The sequence below is a fragment of the Podarcis raffonei genome, chromosome 14 (assembly GCF_027172205.1).
Source record: "Podarcis raffonei isolate rPodRaf1 chromosome 14, rPodRaf1.pri, whole genome shotgun sequence".
In the NCBI taxonomy this organism is placed as follows: Eukaryota; Metazoa; Chordata; class Lepidosauria; order Squamata; family Lacertidae; genus Podarcis; species Podarcis raffonei.
The window spans coordinates 46,933,446-46,951,561 of NC_070615.1; the positions used below are offsets into that span (position 1 = coordinate 46,933,446).

General features: G+C 49.2%; 1 protein-coding gene across 6 annotated transcripts in view; it reads right to left on the reverse strand.

Moving 5' to 3' along the window:
- The window catches only part of LLGL1 (LLGL scribble cell polarity complex component 1), an 84,176-nt gene that overhangs the window by 21,273 nt on the left and 44,787 nt on the right, over positions 1–18,116 (reverse strand). For 3 of the 6 annotated variants that reach the window (XM_053364174.1, XM_053364173.1, XM_053364178.1), the window contains 10 exons: positions 16,488–16,569; positions 15,604–15,734; positions 11,377–11,535; positions 10,838–11,000; positions 10,166–10,301; positions 8,788–8,842; positions 8,417–8,571; positions 6,979–7,196; positions 4,282–4,352; positions 441–594 (listed from right to left, as the gene is read on the reverse strand). In XM_053364174.1, coding sequence (XP_053220149.1) covers positions 441–594; positions 4,282–4,352; positions 6,979–7,196; positions 8,417–8,571; positions 8,788–8,842; positions 10,166–10,301; positions 10,838–11,000; positions 11,377–11,535; positions 15,604–15,734; positions 16,488–16,569 — 1,324 coding nt within the window. The remainder of the gene's footprint in view (positions 1–440; positions 595–4,281; positions 4,353–6,978; positions 7,197–8,416; positions 8,572–8,787; positions 8,843–10,165; positions 10,302–10,837; positions 11,001–11,376; positions 11,536–15,603; positions 15,735–16,487; positions 16,570–18,116) is intronic. The other 3 variants (XM_053364177.1, XM_053364176.1, XM_053364175.1) reach the window with 3 other exon arrangements.

Genomic DNA, 18,116 nt, shown 5'->3' on the forward strand with positions numbered 1-18,116 from the left:
CTGTTGTTGTCGTTTGTGCCCTGTCCATCTGACTGGGTTGCCCCTGTCCCTCTGGGTGGCTCCCAACAGACAAAAGAGCACACTAAAACATCAAACACTAAAAACGTCCCAATACAGGGCTGCTGCCTTCAGATGTCTTCCAAAGCTCGTATAATTATTTATCTCTTTGACATCTGACGGGAGGGTGTTCCACAGGGCGGGCGCCACCACCGAGAAGGCCCTCTGCCTAGTTCCCTGTAACCTCACTTCTCGCAGGGAGGGAACCGCCGGAAGGTCATTGGAGCTGGACCTCAGTGTCTGGGCTGAACAATGTGGGTGGAAGGCAATAGGAAGATCTCTATCTATACCTGTTGAACCGCACAGCTCAAGGGACACAGAGCTACTGTGAGGCAAGAGGAGTCACTCTGCCCCAATGAGCATTTGGGGGTTGGGGTTGTTACCTTACGGAAGGGTGGCCAGTCCTCCTCGCAAGACTGGTTCAGGCTGTCGTTGTGCTCACAGTCTGTCTGGAAAATGTTGGCTGTGCCCAGTTTGTACAGCGGCTTGAGGGAGACTCCTGAAGCATCCCAGAACCGGACCGTGCCGTCTTCATGCCTGTGGAGAGGAAGGTTGTTTTTGGCAAAGGCTGGTTGTGAAAAATATCCGTAAGATTGTGAGAAGAGCCTTGCTGATCAGGCCAGGCTAGGCCAGCCTCCTGTTCTCGCAGTGGCCAACCAGATGCCCGTTCTGGGAAACCCACAAGCAAGGCCTGAGACCCCACAAGAGCCATCTCGCAGCTGGTGAATCCCCGGAGCTGAGGCACTTGGGAGAACAGGAAGCTGAACTAGATGGGCCTGCTCCCACAGCTTCTCATGTTCTGACCTGGGACTCTCTTAGCTTGGGTTCCGAGAAGGAATTTGTCGGCATCTGTCTCAAGAGGCAATGGAGTGCGCCTCTGAGGGTGAAGGCAAACTGCTGTGTTAGTAGCACCCAAGTGACCTCCCCAGGGTGCAAGCTTGGGCAGTGTATAAGGAGGTCCTGGGCAGCCCAGATGTCAAGCCTCCCCCCCCCCCCGGCCTCGCTGATGGGGTCCAAAAGAAAGCAGAGCAAGACGTTTGTGGCCAACTTGGCTGCAGGAGTTGCTGGAAGGCACCATCCAAGGCACCATCCAACCGCCTTAGGGACTCCACTCCGGATTTCTGTAGGACCAACTCCTTAGCCCAGGCATGTCCAAAGTCCATTTTGGGGGCCTAATCCGGCCTGCCGGTCGGTGCAATCCAGTCCCAATCCAGCTCAACAACTTTGGTCGGCCCTTTCATTCATCACATCTGGCCCTCTTTAAAAAAAGTTTGGACACCGCTGCCTTAGCCTTTGCTTCTCCAAAAGATATCCTACAAGGCAGAATACTTGCAACTTAAAAAAAATTCCTTCCAGTAGCACCTTAAAGTTTGTTATTGGTCTGAGCTTTCGTGTGCATGCACACTTCGTTTCTTCAGATATGCACGCTTCGTATCTGAAGAAGTGTGCATGCACACGAAAGCTCAGACCAATAACAAACTTAGTTGGTTTCTAAGGTGCTATTGGAAGGAATTTTTTTATTTTGTTTCGACTATGGCAGACCAACATGGCTACCTACCTGTAACTAGTACTTGCAACTTGTTTCAGCCGCGTGGAACCTTTCGGCCTCCAGGCGCTGCTGAACTACAACTCCCATCATCCCTGGGCATGTTTGCTGGGAGTGGAGTGCTGGGAGTGGAAGCTCAGTAATGCTTGCGGGGCCAGAGGTTTCCCCCCCACACACCTGGTGTGCATGCTTATTGTAGCACAGCCTAGCAGAACCTGTTGCCAGAAGCATTTTTATTATTATTATTCTTTTACAAATGGCAAGGGATAAATTGCACCCTCTTCTCCTCCTGAGCAGGGACAGACTACAGACTCTCATCTGATGCCTAGGCCAGTTGTGGCTAACCTTTGGCTCAACAAGTACTGTCGCACTACAATTCCCATCAGGTCCAGCCAGCATTAACAGTGGTCAAGGATGACGGCAGATGTGGTTCAGCATCGACAACACACACACCCCACACGTCCTGGAGATTGGTGCACAAATGACCTCAGCTGGCAGAAGAAAAGTGAATTCCCCACAAAATATTCCGGTTGCAAGAATCTGGGGGCGCCAATATGTTCACAACTCTGTCCTTGACAGTATCACAGCTAATATATTCAGCTCTGCTAACTCACCCCCCTACTATGAAACCAAACTCTGTCCTGCGCAGAGAGGAGACGCAATCTTTTTGCAAACACACTTTTCCAATCATCTGATTCCTCCCCGACTTCTTCCTTTGCCCCTCGAAAGCAAAACCTGAAAAGTCCCGTTTTTTATTATTTCCGCACGCTGGAGGAATTTGGGAAGTGCAGATGCCAAATATTACCAGATTGCCCTTGGCGGGCGAGAGAAAAAGAGAGCGAGTTAAGAAAACGAGATCAGGTTGCAATTGGTTTTGGCAACGGCGACTCGAAGGGCTTTATAACAGTCCCTTCCACATGACGAGGGGAAATGCGGCGGTTGGGAGGGAGAAAGAAAATACAGGGAGGAGAAACCACCCCTTTGGAATAGATTTCCCATGTCTTCTCCCCCTCACTCTGCTATCTCAACCAGGAAAAAAGAACCCGTAACAAGTGACTCATTGCACATTTCAGTTGTAAGAAGCGCTTTGTTTATTATGGCCTCTCTAAGCATGCCTGTAAGGTAGGACGCACCGATTATCCCCATTTCGCAGGTGGGAGGGCAGAGAGAATAATAGCTTGTGTGTGGTGGCCAAAAGACCCCAACTCTCAGCTCATGCGAGAACTGAAAGGGCCGCTTCCTGCCCAGAGAGACCACCGCAGGTTGGTTGCGAGCCAGGATCTGGCCGGCTTGCTCCGACTTCCCTGCCTTTGAAGCCTCCGCTCGGGCCTGAACATCTGCTGCCTCTGGCTAGCGAAACCTTGGCTGCGCTCCCCAAGGGGGAAAGTGAAGACTGGACCACGTAACGTTTGACACCAAGCAGCTCAGGAGTTGCCAAGAGGGAAGGAAGGCGAGGAGAATGAGAGGGGAAGCCCTCAGCAAGGACAACTGATGCATTCTTGCCAGGCAGCCAAAGCAAAAGAAGTGAAGGGGGGGCGGGATTCTCACTACATCCAAGGGGGGGGGGACTCTTCCTGTTCCAAATTTGCGCTTCCACAAACCGGACGATGCTATATGGCAGGCGTAGGCAAACTCGGCCCTCCAGATGTTTTGGGACTACAACTCCCATGATCCCTAGCTAACAGGACCAGTGTTCAGGCATGATGGGAATTGTAGTCCCAGAACATCTGGAGGGCCGAATTTGCCTATGCTTGCTTTATACACAAGGTGCACCTTGCATTCCAACTTCTTAAAACTGCTGAAAGCTCTTCTGTTCCGTCAGTTAAGAACGCATCTGTCCCTTACGGTTAGCTGATTTCAAACTATAACATTTTTACATGGGTTTTGCTGTATGATTTTGTGCATCACTGTTATAAACTGGTAGGTGTTTTCTTACTATTATTATTAATAGTGATGTGTAATTGTAAAAAAAAACCACCCCAAACAAAATGAAGACGCAAAGTGCAGAGGAGACCTGAGCAACGTAAGAAATCTCAAGCTGTTTAAATTGGTCCGAAAGCAGATAAACTGCAATGAAAATGAATTGCTTATTACATATTTAAAAAGAGTATGATCTAACATTCCCTCTATTTAAATGTGCAGTGCAGATGAGGCCTGGGAGCCCCCAAAGCTGTAGGGCAGTGTTTCTCAAACTCAGGTCTCCAGCTGTTGTTGGACTACAATTCCCATCATCCGTAGGTAGCAGGATCAGTGGCCAGTGATGATGGGGATTGTAGTCCAAAAGCACCTGGAGATCCAAATTTGGGCAACCCTGGTCTACACCCTGACTGGCAGCACCTCTCCAAGATTTCAGATGGAGTCGCTCCCAGCCCTAACAGGAGAAGCTATTGGGAACTGAACCTGGGACTTCCTGCATGCAAGGCAGATGTTAGCGACCGTTGTGGCCCTTCCCCAATCTTGCAGAGCTGGCACCCTCCAGAAACTGCTGGACCACAGCTCTTGCCAGCACCACACTGGCAGGTGCTGACGGCAGCTGAACACCACCTAACGGGCCCCCAGCTTGGAAGAAGGATGCTCCCCAACATCCTGCCTCAGCTGCCTTCTGCCTTAATGCACTCAGCACAAACAACATTACATGGGAGGAGAACAGCCTGGGGAGAAACCAAAACACAACTCACCCGGTCAAGAGAAGCCCCCGTTGGGTGGGTTCCTGTGCGAGGCTCCTTCCTCCATTGATGGGCCAGTTCTGCTAAGAGAGAGAGATGGAGACAAATGTGGGAAAAGAGAACGGTGGCCAAAGAGTGCAAAGGCCCTTGTATTATTACAGTCAGTCAGTCTGACATCAATACCAGGGAAGATTCTGGAGCAGATCATTAAGCAAACAGTCTGTGAGCACCTAGAAAGGAATGCTGTGATCACCAATAGTCAGCATGGATTTCTGAAAAATAAGTCATGTCAGACTAACCTGATCTCGTTTTTTGACAGAATTACAAGCCTGGTAGATGAAGGGAACGCAGTGGATGTAGCCTACCTTGATTTCAGCAAGGCATTTGACAAGGTGCCCCATGATATTCTTGTAAAGAAGCTGGTAAAATGCGGTCTTGACTATGCTACCACTCAGTGGATTTGTAACTGGCTGACTGACCGAACCCAAAGGGTGCTCATCAATGGTTCCTCTTCATCCTGGAGAAGAGTGACTAGTGGGGTGCCACAGGGTTCTGTCTTGGGCCCGGTCTTATTCAACATCTTTATCAACGACTTGGATGATGGACTCAAGGGCATCCTGATCAAATTTGCAGATGACACCAAACTGGGAGGGGTGGCTAACACCCCAGAGGACAGGATCACACTTCAAAATGACCATGACAGATTAGAGAACTGGGCCAAAACAAACAAGATGAATTTTAACAGGGAGAAATGTAAAGTATTGCACTTGGGCAAAAAAAATGAGAGGCACAAATACAAGATGGGTGACACCTGGCTTGAGAGCACTACATGTGAAAAGGATCTAGGATTCTTGGTTGAGCACAAACTTGACATGAGCCAACAGTGTGACGCGGCAGCTAAAAAAGCCAATGCAATTCTGGGCTGCATCAATAGGAGTATACCATCTAGATCAAGGGAAGTAATAGTGCCACTGTATTCTGCTCTGGTCAGACCTCACCTGGAGTACTGTGTCCGTTTACCTTCCCACCGGAGCGGTACCTATTTATCTACTTGCACTTTGACATGCTTTCAAACTGCTAGGTTGGCAGGAGCTGAGCAACGGGAGCTCACCCCGTCGCAGGGATTCGAACCACCGACCTTCTGATCAGCAAGCCCTAGGCTCTGTGGTTTAGACCATAGCACCACCCGCGTCCCACTAGTATAGTATACAGCCCTTTATCTGAAGACCACAGGGTTGCATGCATAGCAGGCCCCACCCACGATGGGCCACAACAATTAAAAACTCAGAATTAAAAACTACGTAACACAAGAATATGGCCGGGTCCCGCAAACACATATCTCAGGGTGCCCAAGACCAGGATGCTAAAGTGGTGTGTCGTCATCATCTGCCAAAAGCCATATAGCGAAGAAGCCAAGCGCCACCTCTATAGGGAAGGAGTTCGACCACCATTCTGGAATATTTTTCCCCACTTTGTAATCTATAGCCATTGTGGCTATTAGCTATTGAAAAGTTTATCCTCCACGAATCTGCCTAATCCCCTTTCAAAGCCATCTGCACTGACAGCCATTACTGTATTTTGCAGCGTTGAGTTCTGCAGGTCAGATGGAGAATGTGTAGCATATACTCCCAAGAGAAGCTAGACGGGCTCCCAGACCTTTGGGAACTAAGGTGCAGCCATTGCTGGGCTGCTGTCTGGGCAAAATGGGCTTGTCAAAGACTCGTTTAGCCGGCCAGTCAAAGCCGTTCCACATGCCGACAGCTTCTAGGAGCCACAGGTGGGCAAACTACCCCAGAAGGAGCACAGTGTGTCCCTCACCAGAGGTACTACCCCTCCCCTAATTCAGATGTCCTGGGCACAAAAGTATTTAGTGTAGGTCTCACCGGAGTGGTGCATGGTCTAGTTATCTCCAGCTTGGACTACTGCAATGCGATCTATGTGAGGCTACCTTTGAAGGTGACCCAGAAACTACAACTAATCCAGAATCTGGCAGCTAGACTGGTGACTGGGAGTGACCGCAGAGACCATATGACACCAGTCCTGGAAGACCTACATTGGCTCCCAGTACATTTCCAAGCACAATTCAAAGTATTGGTTGAAAGCCCTAAACGGCCTCGGCCCAGTAGACCTGAAGGAGCATCTCCACCCCCATCATTCAGCCAGCTGAGGTCCAGCGCCGAGGGCCTTCTTGCAGTTCCCTCACTGCGAGAAGTGAGGTTACAGGGAATCAGGCACAGGGCCTTCTCAGTAGTGGCGCCCGCCCTGTGGAACGCCCTCCCATCAGATGTCAAGGAAATAAACAACTCTCTGACTTTTAGAAGTTTAGGGAAGTTTTCAGTGTTTGGTGTTTTATCGTGTTTTTAACCCAGCCAGATGGGCGGGTATAAATAATAATTAGTAGTAGTAGTAGTAGTTATAGTGTGCAGTAGGCACAGCTCCATGTTTCTTTTTGGGGAGGGGGTCATTAAAGGAAGCGAGACCCCCCCTCTGGCCATGATGCAAGAGGGTCAAAGGGGGTGAGGCTGCCATCATCATCATCATCATCATCATTATTTTTATTATTTATTATTTATTATTTATTATTTATTATTTATTATTTATTATTTATACCCCAGCCACTCCGGGTGGCTTCCAACAAAGTATTAAAATACAGTAGTCTGTTAAACATTAAAAGCTTCCCTAAACAGGGGTGTCCCTGTGCCAACTCACCACAAAGGAGAGGCGAGGGCTCTGGTCTTCTCCTGCGCTGATGATCCTCTCCCACAGCTTCAGGGGGATGTTGGAGATGTGGTAGGAGCAGGTGATGGCCGAGGAGTGGAGCGGGGCCAGGTACGGGGCAGGAATGGTGGGCCAGCCCGGCGTCTGCAGGTCAATGACCACCAGCTCCTCCTCCACCAGGACCACCAAGGCGGTTGGGTTGTCAAACTCTGGAAGGGAGAGAGAGGAAAGCACCTGTTAAGATGAGCCAGGAAGGAGGACCAAGGAGGGAAGGAGAGAGGACCACTTAGGAACAGAGGCAGAGATGGAGAAAACAGAGAGGGAGAGAACGACGGAGTTCTTGTCTGTGTGGTGCAGTGGTTAAGAATCTAAGAAGAGCCTGCTGGATCCGGCCAATGGCCTACCTAGTCCAGCATCCTGTTCTCATAGTGGATCACTGGGAAACCCCGCAAGCAGAACAGGAGCACAAGAGCTTTCTGTCTCCTCCTGTGGTTTCCAGCATTGCTGCCTCCGACAGTGAAGACAGAGCAGAGCCATCCTGGCTAATAAGCCATGAATTTGTCTAGTCCTATTTCTATCCAAGTTGGCAGCTGCCTCCAGTGGGAGAGAGTTCCACAGTTTAACCACATGCTGAGTGAAGGAGTCTTTTCTTTCACGTTTCCTGAATCTGCCAACGTTCAGCTTCACGGGGGGTCCCCAAATTCTAGTGTTGTAAGAAAAGGGGGAAACACTTTTTTCTCTGCCCACTTTTTCCAGGTCACGTACAGTGGTATCTCGGGTTAAATACTTAATTTGTTCCGGAGGTCTGTTCTTAACCTGAAACTGTTCTTAACCTGAAGCACCACTTTAGCTAATGGAGCCTCCTGCTGCCGCCGCGCCACCAGAGCACGATTTCTGTTCTCATCCTGAAGCAAAGTTCTTAACCTGAAGCACTATTTCTGGGCTAGCGGAGTCTGTAACCTGAAGCGTATGTAACCTGAAGCGTATGTAACCCGAGGTACCACTGTATCATTTTATAAACTTCTATGGTGGTTTCTCATCTTTTCTCTAAATACCCTTTTTTTTTTTTGAGATGGGGCAACCAGAACGGTACACCATACTTCAAATGCGGTCACGCTGCAGATTTGTAAATTAGCACTAGACTAGGATGCTGAGGAGACCAGGGTTCAAATCCCCACTGGGCCATGAAGCACACTGGGTGGCCTAGGGCCGGGCACTGTCTCTCGGGCCAACCTACCTCACAGGGTTGTTGTGGTGGGGATAAAAACAAGGGGGGAGCAGGGGGAGGAGGGGAGAAGCACGCAGGTCACCTTTGAGCTCTTTGGAGGGAAGTCAAGATATATACATGCAACAAATCAGATTGGCTGCTGTTGTCTAAACATATCCTCGCGGGATAGAGAGATGTTTGAAAATATCAAAAGGTATTTACCCTCCTCTACCTCTGTGTTGCACACGGTGAAGAAGTCGATGACACGCGACGTGAAATCAAGGGTGACCAAGGTCTGTCCTTGCAGGATGGTGACGCAGTGCCTGTCTCCATAACTGGCCCTGGGCATCCCCCCACTGAAGATGATGTAGGGGCTCCTACAGGACGGGAGTTAGAAACAGCAGTCAGGCAACAAGGCCACACAACTTCAACGTCCTCTGAGCCCCCCTGCGTCGACCCATCACAAAAGAAAAGCTCCGTAAGCGAAAAGAAGCCAGGAGGACGTTAATATCGCACAGCTTGCAAAATCCAAGGGCCCGGGATGTGCACAAACAAGGAGTAAAATCTACTCTTAATCCAGACATGAGACCTACCCTGAGTCGCACGTCTGCCAGACAATCTTGTTGATAGCTTTGCACGGGAACGGACCTAGAACGGGAGAGGAAGATTTTGGAGTGACGTTCTCGCTTTGTAAGATACAAGCAGAAGAAAAAGACCTGGCTCATTTCTTCCCACCCCCCCGATTCCAAGGTCTTCTTGAGGCCAATGATGCTCACAAAGCCCCTTTGGGCTAGCCACACTTAGCAGCAGCAACAACAATGAAAATACTTATGGGTGTTTTTCCCCATCCTTCCTCACAAACAATACCAGAATGTGGAACCCATATGAGGACACTAGTAAGGCTTAGGACAGGCAAAAGGAGTAGGAGGAACTTGTGGGATTCATTGCCCAGGATTCAGAGCCAACATGTTCTAATTTTTGGCTCTGATCCTCCTCCCTTGTTGAATTCTGTAATGGCAATTTACAGAAACACTGCAAAATTAATGAATGCTAGAAGGATGCTGGAATGAAGTTATATGGCTTTAGCAGAAATGTTATAAAGAATTAAGTAAAAATAGATTGTTAATGGGCCAAAGGGGAAAAAATAAGGTTAGATTGTGTTAAGATAAATTATAGGACAAAAACTGAGAAAGATGGAAAGGATTTGCTGAAATAGCTAACTGAACTAGAATACAAAAAAGGGAGGTGTGAGGAGGTCGTTGAAACAAGTAAATGAAAGATAAGATTTGGAAATATTGGATGTGTTTTTAATTGTTTCTGTTTTTGTTTTGTTAAGATAAGTAGTGTTTTTTGTTTTTCATGTATTGTATTGTAGTGTTTTGCTTTGTTTAACTTTTTTCTTCTTTTTGTAATCTTTAAATTCTTAATAAATATTACTTTATAAAAAAAAATAATAATTCTGAGACTAAGGAATAGGAAGCGAACAGCCAAGACCACCACCCAGACTGGCAGCAATAAAACCGCTAGCACCTTTGCAAAGCTAAGCAGGTTCTGGTATGGTTTCAAACTGGATGGGGGACGGCGTGTTGAGATTCCTGCATTGCAGGGGGTTGGACTAGATGACCCTCAGGGTCGCTTCCAATTACCCTAATAGACCAGCCTCTGCTGCCAGTTTCTAATGTTGTACACCCTGAGAGCTTTTAACAAAAGGTGGTAGATAAATGGAAATACTAACAAGAAAAACAAACTTATATCCCGCCCATCTGACTGGGTTGCCCCAGCCACTCTGGGCAGCTCCCAACAAAGCAAAACAGCAAATTGCACGAGTCACAGTCTTTCACCACTTTTCCACCACAGTTAGTGATTTTGACATGTGCATCAAGGAGGGTTTCCCCCTTTTTTACACTGAAGTTCCCTGGACGTAGAGCCTGGACCAAGCGCAGTTAGAGGCCCTATAGCCATTAGCCTCACCATAAGGGATAGTGGAGGTGGCCGGCTGCAGGGTCTTTGGGGAGCCGCCCGTCACCGGCCACACGGCGTAGCCTCCGTCGCTGTGAGAACTCACAACCGTCTGGCCGCTCCGCTCCCATCCGAGGCTCTCCAGCTGCTGCAAAAGACGGAAACCCAAAACGTGAGGCCTGAAGCATTTGGGAGACACACACAATGGCGAGAAAGAGAGAGAGGGAAGGGCAAAAGGGCCTCTAGGCAACAGAATGGTCAGTGCGGCGGGGGAGAGAACATGTTAGAGCAGGGGGGGCGGGTCATCAGCATTTTATTATTCGTATATTTTATTTATTTAATCTGCATGCCACCCTGAGATCTTCGGATGAAGAACAGCGTAAAAATACAAAACGAAAATGCAAAATACGCAACAAGTACAAGAACAAAACAGTAACCCCTCCCCCACCCCCATTTAAAAGGACACATGTTAATTAGCCAGGGACCTGGGTTCAAATCTCCCACTCAGCCATGAAGTTCACTGGGCATGACCTTGGGGGCCAGCCACTGCTTCTAGCCCATCTCACAGGGTTGTGCTGGGGATTAAATGAGATTGGGGAGAAGCACGGATGCCACCATAAGCTCCTCAGAGAGAGAAAGACGGGATATTTTTAAAACTCCGAAAAACGAAATAAAAAGAGTTACCTGGTTGCCCAGAAAGAGGTGCTCAGCTTCCCTCGTGCTTCCGTCCCAAAGAACCATCAAGCCTCTGCTGTAGCCAATCAGGATCTTGGCAGGATCTTTCGGGTGTTCCTGCAGAGATTCCACCGGACCAAGCGCCTTCCCGCATCGGTAGTCTTCGGGGACACTGCAGGATAACATGGCAGGGACGGAGAACAACAGATCAATAGAATTTCAGGCATGGAGGGGACCCTGTGGTCATTGAGCCCAAACACTTCTTTTCAAATATTTTTATTGCTTTAAAAAACAACAACACACCATATGAACACGGTACATTACACTAATGTGTGGTAAGAAGTCTCATACTTCGACTTAGGCCGCATCCGTACCATACATTTGAAGCACTATGATGCCACTTCAAGCAGTCATGGCTCCCCCCAAGGAATTCTGGGAGCTGTAGTTTGTTAAAGGTGCTAAGAGTCGTTAGGAAAGACCCCTGCTTCCTTTCCACTCTGAGAACTGCACTCCCCACCCTTTCGGATGCATCGCCAGGGCGAGCTCACCTCTGCAGGACTTCGTCTTGGTACAGAGTCCTGTCCTCCTGCAGCGTCAAGCCGGGAAGTTCCAGGAAGTAGATGCCACCTCCTTCCGTGCCGAGGTAGGCCACGTCACAGCTTGACCGCAGCAAGATGACCGTCACCCGGGTGATGCTGGGAGGGGAGCTGTCAGGAAGAAGAGAGCGATCAGGAGCCATCCTTGCTCAATCGCCAGGCCAAGGGTTTTCCAAGGTGTTCTGGGACACCCTCTCGCCGTGGGCATTTGCCAAGGAAGCGAGTTCCAAAGTTACCTCCAGGAATGCCTTGCGTCGTCACACCCCTGCCCTGTCATTTCAATCCTAGGGAGAGGTGCTCTCAGTATGGCTGCTTGCCCCCAAGATTTGTCTTGCGCCCACAAAGACCAGGGCCTTAAGGGTGGTGGCACCAGCCCTTTCAAATGTGTTCCCAGAAAGAACAGGCAGGCACTGACAGTGCTGACATTTAGGCACCTGCAGAAGACTCATCTGCTCACCCAGGCTTTCCCTAAGGAGGGATCCAGCTATCCTGAGACCCTTCTACTGATTTGTGTTGCAGCTTATATAGGGGTCTCCCCACTCACGTGCATTTGTCTCCTGTGCGGTGACAGGAAATAATTAAATACATCTATTTAAACAGCGCAAAGGCATGAAAAGAGCAAAAATGGCCCCTAAAATAGGGGGGGCTGTAAAAATGGCCCCAAAAGAGCAGGAAAACGGACAGCAATCCCAGCAGCCTTTGCAACTGCAAAGCCGTGAGCCTTTACACCAACCTTTGAAGCCTGTGGAGAGTTGGGAGTTTGAGAAAAAGATGTTTGGAGAGAGTGACTGCGGTGGACTTCGGGAGATTTTTATTGATTTTTGGTGGAGTGTGGCTCTTTAGATGGTGTTGTCCACTACAGTCGTACCTCAGAAGTCGAATGGAATCCATTCCGGAAGTCTCTTTGTTTGACTTCCAAAATGTTTGGAAACCAAAGTGCGGCTTCTGATTGGCTGCAGGAAGCCATGGAAGCCGCTTTGGAAGTTTGGCTTCCAAAAATAGTTTGCAAACCAGAACAGTCACTTCCGGGTTTGCGGCATTCGGGAGCCAAAACGTTCGAGAACTAAGCTGTTCGAAAACCAAGGTACGACAGTAAAGGCGATTTCACGTTTACGCGTAGTGCCCGGGAAGGTGGCCCCGGCGTAAGCGGGGAGACCCCTGTACTAGTTTTGCAAATGCAGCTTTATTGTTGATGTTCACAGCACAGACATTTTTGCAAATAAAAATAAAAAGCACCCGCTCCTTTTGTGTGGGGCACTACACCTGAGTCCTTGGGGTCTTACCACTGCAATGGTCAAAGCCAGGAATAGGCAAACTCGGCCCTCCAGATGTTTTGGGACTACAATTCCCATCATCCCTGACCACTGGTCCTGTAAGCTAGGGATGATGGGAGTTGTAGTCCCAAAACATCTGGAGGGCCGAGTTTGCCTGTGCCTGGTCAAAACTAAGCAGGGAGACCCCCTGTGCCCTGCAATTTCCTGAGATTCTGGTGGCTTGGGAAACTAGTTTCACATTTCTGATGGCAGAAACACGGCTGGAAAACCACCGTCCTAGACTGCACGCCCCCACAAATGGAAAACTAATCTGAATAGTCAACACCCCCAAAACAGCCAACGCATTTCAAGGAGAAAGTCTGCGCACCAGTGGCAAATGCTGTTCACCCACCGCCACCAGGCTGCTGTTTAAAGAAGATTGACAGGCCGCACACCCAAGCAGAGGAGCCCGAGAGAAAGCTGCTCTTCTTCCCTCTCCCGTGATGCGCTTTTAAAGCCACGCCGCCAGCTCAGAGCCTCGGACCCGAAAAGCAAAGACCACAGAGAAGCGGCGACACCTGCTTGCGAGAGATGCAAGCTTACAGATGCTGGGAGACAAAACCAGGAGAGGGAAGCAGGCGCCAGCGAAGGGTGCAAAGTCACCGCACGTGGCAAGCGGCTAGTCCTTTTTGCGGCTCCCTAGCACATGAGGAGTGAGAGCAGAAGCTGGAATGGGCTTGACAAACCCTTGCTTGTTCCCAGAGCATTGGGTTTTGGACACAGGAACAGAGGAAGAGGCCTTAGACTGCCTGCACTAGCTGGCAGCAGCTCTCCAAGGTATAAGGGGAGGCTGGGGATTGAACCTGGGATTGAACAAGGCAGACATTCTACCACCATAGGTCTCCTTGATGGCAGCTCTGTCTGAAATTGAAGGTAAAGGTAAAGGGACCCCTGACCATTAGGTCTAGTTGCAGACAACTCTGGGGTTGCGGCGCTCATCTCGCTTTATTGGCTGAGGGAGCCAGCATACAGCTTCCGGGTCATGTGGCCAGCATGACTAAGCCGCTTCTGGCGAACCAGAGCAGCGCACGGAAACGCCGTTTACCTTCCTGCCGGAGCGGTACCTATTTATCTACTTGCACTTTGACGTGCTTTCAAACTGCTAGCTTGGCAGGAGCAGGGACCGAGCAACGGGAGTTCACCCCGTTGCGGGGATTCGAACCACTGACCTTCTGATCGGCAAGCCCTAGGCTCTGTGGTTTAACCCACAGCATCTGAAATTTGCGCAAAAGCTCAACTGTCTTGCTTCCATCTCGGTAGTGGCATCCTCCTTATGGAACACCCTCCCTTCAGATGTCAAGGAGATAAAGAACTATGCCACTTTTAGAAGACATCTGAAGGCAGCCCTGTTTCTGGAAGTTTTTAATGTTTGATGTTTCACTATGTTTTAATACATACTGTAAGCAGCCCAGAGTGGCTAAAAAATTAGAGGGCAGAGATGAGAACAGGCAAATAATAATAAGAATAGTAGTAGTAGCAGTAGTAGTAGTAGTAGTAAAATTCTACCCCGCCACTCTGGGCTGCTTACAGTATGTATTAAAACATAGATAAACATCAAACATTAAAAACTTCCAGAAACAGGGCTGCCTTCAGATGTCTTCTAAAAGTCAGGTACAGTGGACCCTCCAGATACGAAACTGATTTGTTCCAGGAATCCATTAGCACACCGAAAATTATGCAAATAGAGGCGCACTTCTGCGCACACGTGTGGTGCGACTGTGCGCTTCTGGGCATGCATGCACAGTGAAACCCGGAAGGATACACTTCTGGGTTTGCTGTGGCCGTAACCCAAAGATTCTGTATCCAGAGGGATACATAAGTAGAGGTACAACTGTAGTTGTTCATTTCCTTGACGTCTGATGGGTGGGTGCCACCACTGAGAAGGCCCTCTGCTTGGTTCCCTGTAACCTCGCTTCTCACAGCGAGGGAACCGCCAGAAGGCCCTCGGAGCTGGACCTCAGTGTCCGGGCTGAACCATGCGGGTGGAGAAGCTATTTCGGATATACTGGGCCGAGGCGGTTCTGCCAGCACCCAAGGCAAAGGATGCCTCATCTGTATTCCATGTACAGAGTCCAATCGGACTGGAAGATGACTCTCACTTGGCCACTGTTGATGGGACAGCTGTCCCCACTGCACCCACAGATAGTTTGGAGGCTGGGGAGTGGCCATGTAGCATATACTCTCAACTAGGGCTAGGCCAAAACCAATTCAAATCCATATTGTGATAACGGTTTCATAATTTTTGACCTGGCAATACATCACAAATCATAATGTGATTGTGTGTGCTATGCAAAAATCACGATGCGAGGAAAACCGTGAAGCCAGCCAAAATCTCTACATAGCTCCACCCTTAGATATCAGTACAGTCGTACCTCAGAAGTTGAATGGAATCCATTCTGGAAGTCCATTCAACTTCCAAAATGTTCAGAAACTGTTGGACGTTCGGCTTCCAAAAATAGTTCGCAAACTGGAACACTCACTTCCAGGTTTGCAGCGTTCGGGAGCCAAAACGTTTAAGAACTAAGCTGTTTGGAAGTCAAGTTATGGATGTATATTGCGATGTTTAGCTGGTGATATATCGCAATGTTGAAAAACAGGTCTTGTCCAGCCCTACTCTCAACAGAGGCGAATGATCTTGGGGAGCTTAGGAGCTGCCTCGCTTTGTCTAACAGCAGAGCCGGCATTGGGAGACAGCTTACGAAGCAGGAGGGCAGGTGGCAGCTAAGAAGGAAAGGAGGGATCCTCTAGATGCAGAGTAATCTACGAGATCGAGAAAGTTGTCCCTGCATCTTCGCAGAGGATCATCTCCCAAGAACCCACAGCGCCCCAAAAAGGAGGAAAAAGGAGGCAAGCAAGCAATGAGTACTTAGCGGTGTCGAACCCTGGCCGTCCGGGGAGGACATAGCTATGGGTCTCCTCCAAGTGAGAGTAGCCATCTTTCTGGTAAATCTCCCAAAGGTGAAGGGTGTTGTCGTCAAGGAGAGACAGCAGCCGGCCCTGGAAAAGAAAGGAAAACCATCTAAGTGTGTAGTTAAGAACAGAAGGCGACCTGGCTAGCTCAGGCCAATGGCCCATTTATACGCCAGCACCCGCTCCTCCACATGCAGCTGCTGGGTGACCTTGGGCCAGTCACACTTCTCTGAAGTCTCTCAGCCCCACTCACCTCACAGCGTGTTTGTTGTGGGGGAGGAAGGGAAAGGAGATTGTGAGCCGCTTTGAGACTCCTTCGGGTAGTGATAAAGCGGGATATCAAATCCGAACTCTTCTTCTTCTTTTCCTAGCGGCTAACCAGATGTCTGTGGCAAGTCTACAAGCAGGATCTGAGCACAAGGGCAAGTTCCTGCAACTGGTGTTAGGAAGCACTGCCATTATGGCTAGTAGCTGCTGACACAGATTTGTCTAAACCTCTTAAGCTGGGCACCACAAATTCTCTTCTGGGCTTTTTGCTGCCTTTCCCCTCTTTAACGGCACTCCAATTAAGTTCCTAGCATTTGTAGAACCTCCAATTAAGTTCCTAGCAGTTGTAGAACCTGAGATACAAGACAGGCACTATTATTCTCGATTGTCTTTGAGAAAGTGACCTGCTCTGCCGTTTCAGTGTTTGACTTTGCACACCCCCCCCACACCCCCCAGAAAAGTTCCCAACAGGGTCATAAACAATACAATGCAGGCAGCTGCCTAAACCAACAGGCAGGGGATATCAACCTGCGGGTAGCGTCAAGGTGGGACCAAAAGGTGCCGTTCTTTTACCTGTCCAGGTAGAAAGTGCATCTGGGTGACTGTCGCCGTTTCCCTATGTAGGCCTGTGAATTCCACGCCAGGAGCTCCGTATCTGAGGCAAGCACAGAGTCAAGGAAGAGACAGACACACAGGAAGAGCTGCAATCCAAGCTTCTACCAGGCCCCTTCCTCCCCAACTGCGCGTTACCTGTATCAGAGAGAGCTCTGCTGGAACAGCTCAAAGAGCAGTTTGCTTCAGGCAGAGGGCAACTGGATGCCCCCATGGGAAGTCCAAGTTCTGAAGGCTACAGGCTTCTCCCAACTGCTGCAGGTATTGGTTATTTAGAGATAGACTGCACCTGAACAAGGAGGCTACATTTACCCGTAGGGAGTAGTAGACACTGACAATCGCTTGTGGCAGCACTCTTTATTAAACGTCAATCCTGCTCTTCTTCCTGATAGAACCTGGGTGGCAAACAGCAAAACAGTTGAACCTCCCTCAGAGATTTGAGGTGGTGGCACCCCAGGACAGGGCCTTCTCTGTGGCAGCCCCTGAGATGTGGAATTCCTTCCCCACAGAGATGCACTGGGCACCTTCACTTTCCAGATTCTGGCGAATGCTGAATACATACCTTGTCGCCCTGGCTTTTGATTTTAGGACCCAGCTCCATTCTGTGATTGTAACTTGGTTTAGACCATGGGTAGGCAAATTAAAAGGGACGCGGGTGGCGCTGTGGGTTAAACCACAGAGCCTAGGACTTGCTGATCAGAAGGTCGGCGGTTCGAATCCCCGCAACAGGGTGAGCTCCCGTTGCTCAGTCCCTGCTCCTGCCAACCTAGCAGGTTGAAAGCACACCAAAGTGCAAGTAGATAAATAGGTACAGCTCCGGCGGGAAGGTAAATGGCGTTTCCGTGCGCTGCTCTGGTTTGCCAGAAGTGGCTTAGTCATGCTGGCAACATGATCCGGAAGCTGTATGCCGGCTCCCTCGGCCAATAAAGCGAGATGAGCGCCGCAACCCCAGAGTCAGTCACGACTGGACCTAATGGTCAGGGGTCCCTTTACCTCTACTTAGGCAAACTAAGGCCCGGGAGCCAGATCCGGCCCAATCACCTTCTAAATCTGGCCCGTGGACGGTCCGGGAATCAGCGTGTTTTTACATTAGTAGAATGTGTCCTTCTATTTTAAATGCATCTGTGGGTTATTTGTGGGGCATAGGCATTCATTCTTTTTTTTTCTCCTTTTCAAATATAGTCTCCCCCCCCCCCCACAAGGTCTGAGGGACAGTGGACCGGCCTCCTGCTGAAAAAAGTTTGCTGACCCCTGGTTTAGACTGTTTTTAATATTGTGTTCTAATGGTGTCACCCGTACTGCAACCTCAGGGTGAAGGTCAGTTAATTAATAGTACCAGTAATTATAATAATTATGATTATTATTACAGAAGTAGAAGCAAAGCCCAGCTTCCCAGGAAGGGTGAGCTCTTGCTTTAAAAACGAGGACACGCAAAGCAAGTTTCTTGAAATTGGAAGGTTTATTTGGGGGTGAGCAAGGTCTGTTCATCTCAGAAGCTGAAGGTGGACAGACTGAGAAGAAGCTGCAGATCCCTGAATTTTCCCAAGCAAGCAAAACAAAAAACATTATGCAAAGCAGTTCAAACATCGC